The following is a 1,430-nucleotide window of genomic DNA, read 5'->3' as shown; positions in this document are numbered from 1 at the left end:
ATGAAGAGGGGGAGGGTCCTTCTTCACCCGTGGATATGGCCGCCAGTCCACCCTTACACAGCTCGATCCTGGATCAGAAGAAACCGGAAACCGGAAACGTTTTTCATATTTTTCAAAGTCGGATCCTAGAAAAGGAAAAAATACAAATAAGCAAAAAAATTCACAAAACCTTCACCACAAGGAGAAGATGAAGACGAGCGGAAGACGTCAGACTTACCGGATCTCGCGTCTGCTCATCACTGGAGGAGTCTTCATGGGAATTTCAGATGGTTTAGGTGGTAAAGGCCACGATGTTGGGGTGACAACTGCAAAACAAATCAGAAATTCAGTGTCCTGGCGGCTGTAGAAGAGTCGTGAGGTGAGAAGATCATCAGTGGACGGCACTTACCTCACCTAAAGATGGTAAATGGGCCCCGAGCGGCAGATGGAAATAAGATGGCCGCTATCTCTCCCGGGGGTTGGGGGCCCGGATGGTAAATGGGCCCCAAGTGGCAGATGTTACTAAAATGGCCACTTTCTCTTTCGGGGGTTGGAGGCCCTGATGTTAACCGTAGCCCCCGAAAGATCGTCCATCTCCACATCAGGAGCTGGAAATTGGCGTCCGCCAACCTCCATCTTCCCATCCTCCATCTCCACGTCCTCTGGAAACTGGCGTCCGCCAGCCTCCATCTTCTCATCCTCCTCCTCCATCTCCACGTCCTCTGGAAACTGGCGTCCGCCAACCTCCATCTTCTCATCCTCCTCCTCCATCTCCACGTCCTCCGGAAATTGGCGTCCGCCAACCTCCATCTTCTCTACAACACTCATCATTGGAAACATCACCATCCTCCTCCTCTTCATATGAGACACGTCCATGACGAGAGCCAGCAAGAGAAACTGACACCGCGGTCAATGTGTGACCCCAATTTATAAACTTGATGATGTCACAACCTGAGGGCCATTATGTGCAAACGGAACACATGCAGATCACAGGCCCCGCCCTTCACATGACATCACGCTCAGATTCTCTAGAGGACGTCACGCTCAGAGAAATAGAATCTGCCCACATTCTAGATGACATCACAAGAAGCGTATCCCAGTGAACCGTTACAACAGAGCGGCCATTTATAACGTAATATGGTAGAAGAATACAGACAGTCGGGGGTTTTAAATAAAACATTTTTACACCGTTCACTGTGTGAGTCAAATAATGCTATGTTGTAATAGTTCCGGACTTTTACCGATGCAGCGATACCAATTTTATTATTATTTTTACATTGTTCTTGGTGAATGAGGGTATGTGCACACACACTAATTACGTCCGTAATTGACGGACGTATTTCGGCCGCAAGTCCCGGACCGAACACAGTGCAGGGAGCCGGGCTCCTAGCATCATACTTATGTACGATGCTAGGAGTCTCTGCCTCTCTGCAGGACAGCTGTCCCTTACT

At 49.2% G+C, this 1,430-nt stretch overlaps 1 protein-coding gene across 1 annotated transcript in view; it reads right to left on the bottom strand.

Moving 5' to 3' along the window:
• Positions 1–217: 217 nt before the first annotated feature.
• The window catches only part of LOC142720883 (oocyte zinc finger protein XlCOF8.4-like), a gene marked incomplete at its 3' end in the record, with an annotated part of 52,578 nt that continues 51,365 nt past the window's right edge, over positions 218–1,430 (bottom strand). The window contains exon 8 of the mRNA XM_075848817.1: positions 218–305. Coding sequence (XP_075704932.1) covers positions 218–305 — 88 coding nt within the window. The remainder of the gene's footprint in view (positions 306–1,430) is intronic.

Source organism: Rhinoderma darwinii, unplaced genomic scaffold (assembly GCF_050947455.1).
Source record: "Rhinoderma darwinii isolate aRhiDar2 unplaced genomic scaffold, aRhiDar2.hap1 Scaffold_509, whole genome shotgun sequence".
Lineage (NCBI taxonomy): Eukaryota > Metazoa > Chordata > Amphibia > Anura > Rhinodermatidae > Rhinoderma > Rhinoderma darwinii.
The sequence above is the reverse complement of the archived record's forward strand: the minus strand, read 5'-3'. Positions and strand labels throughout refer to the sequence as shown.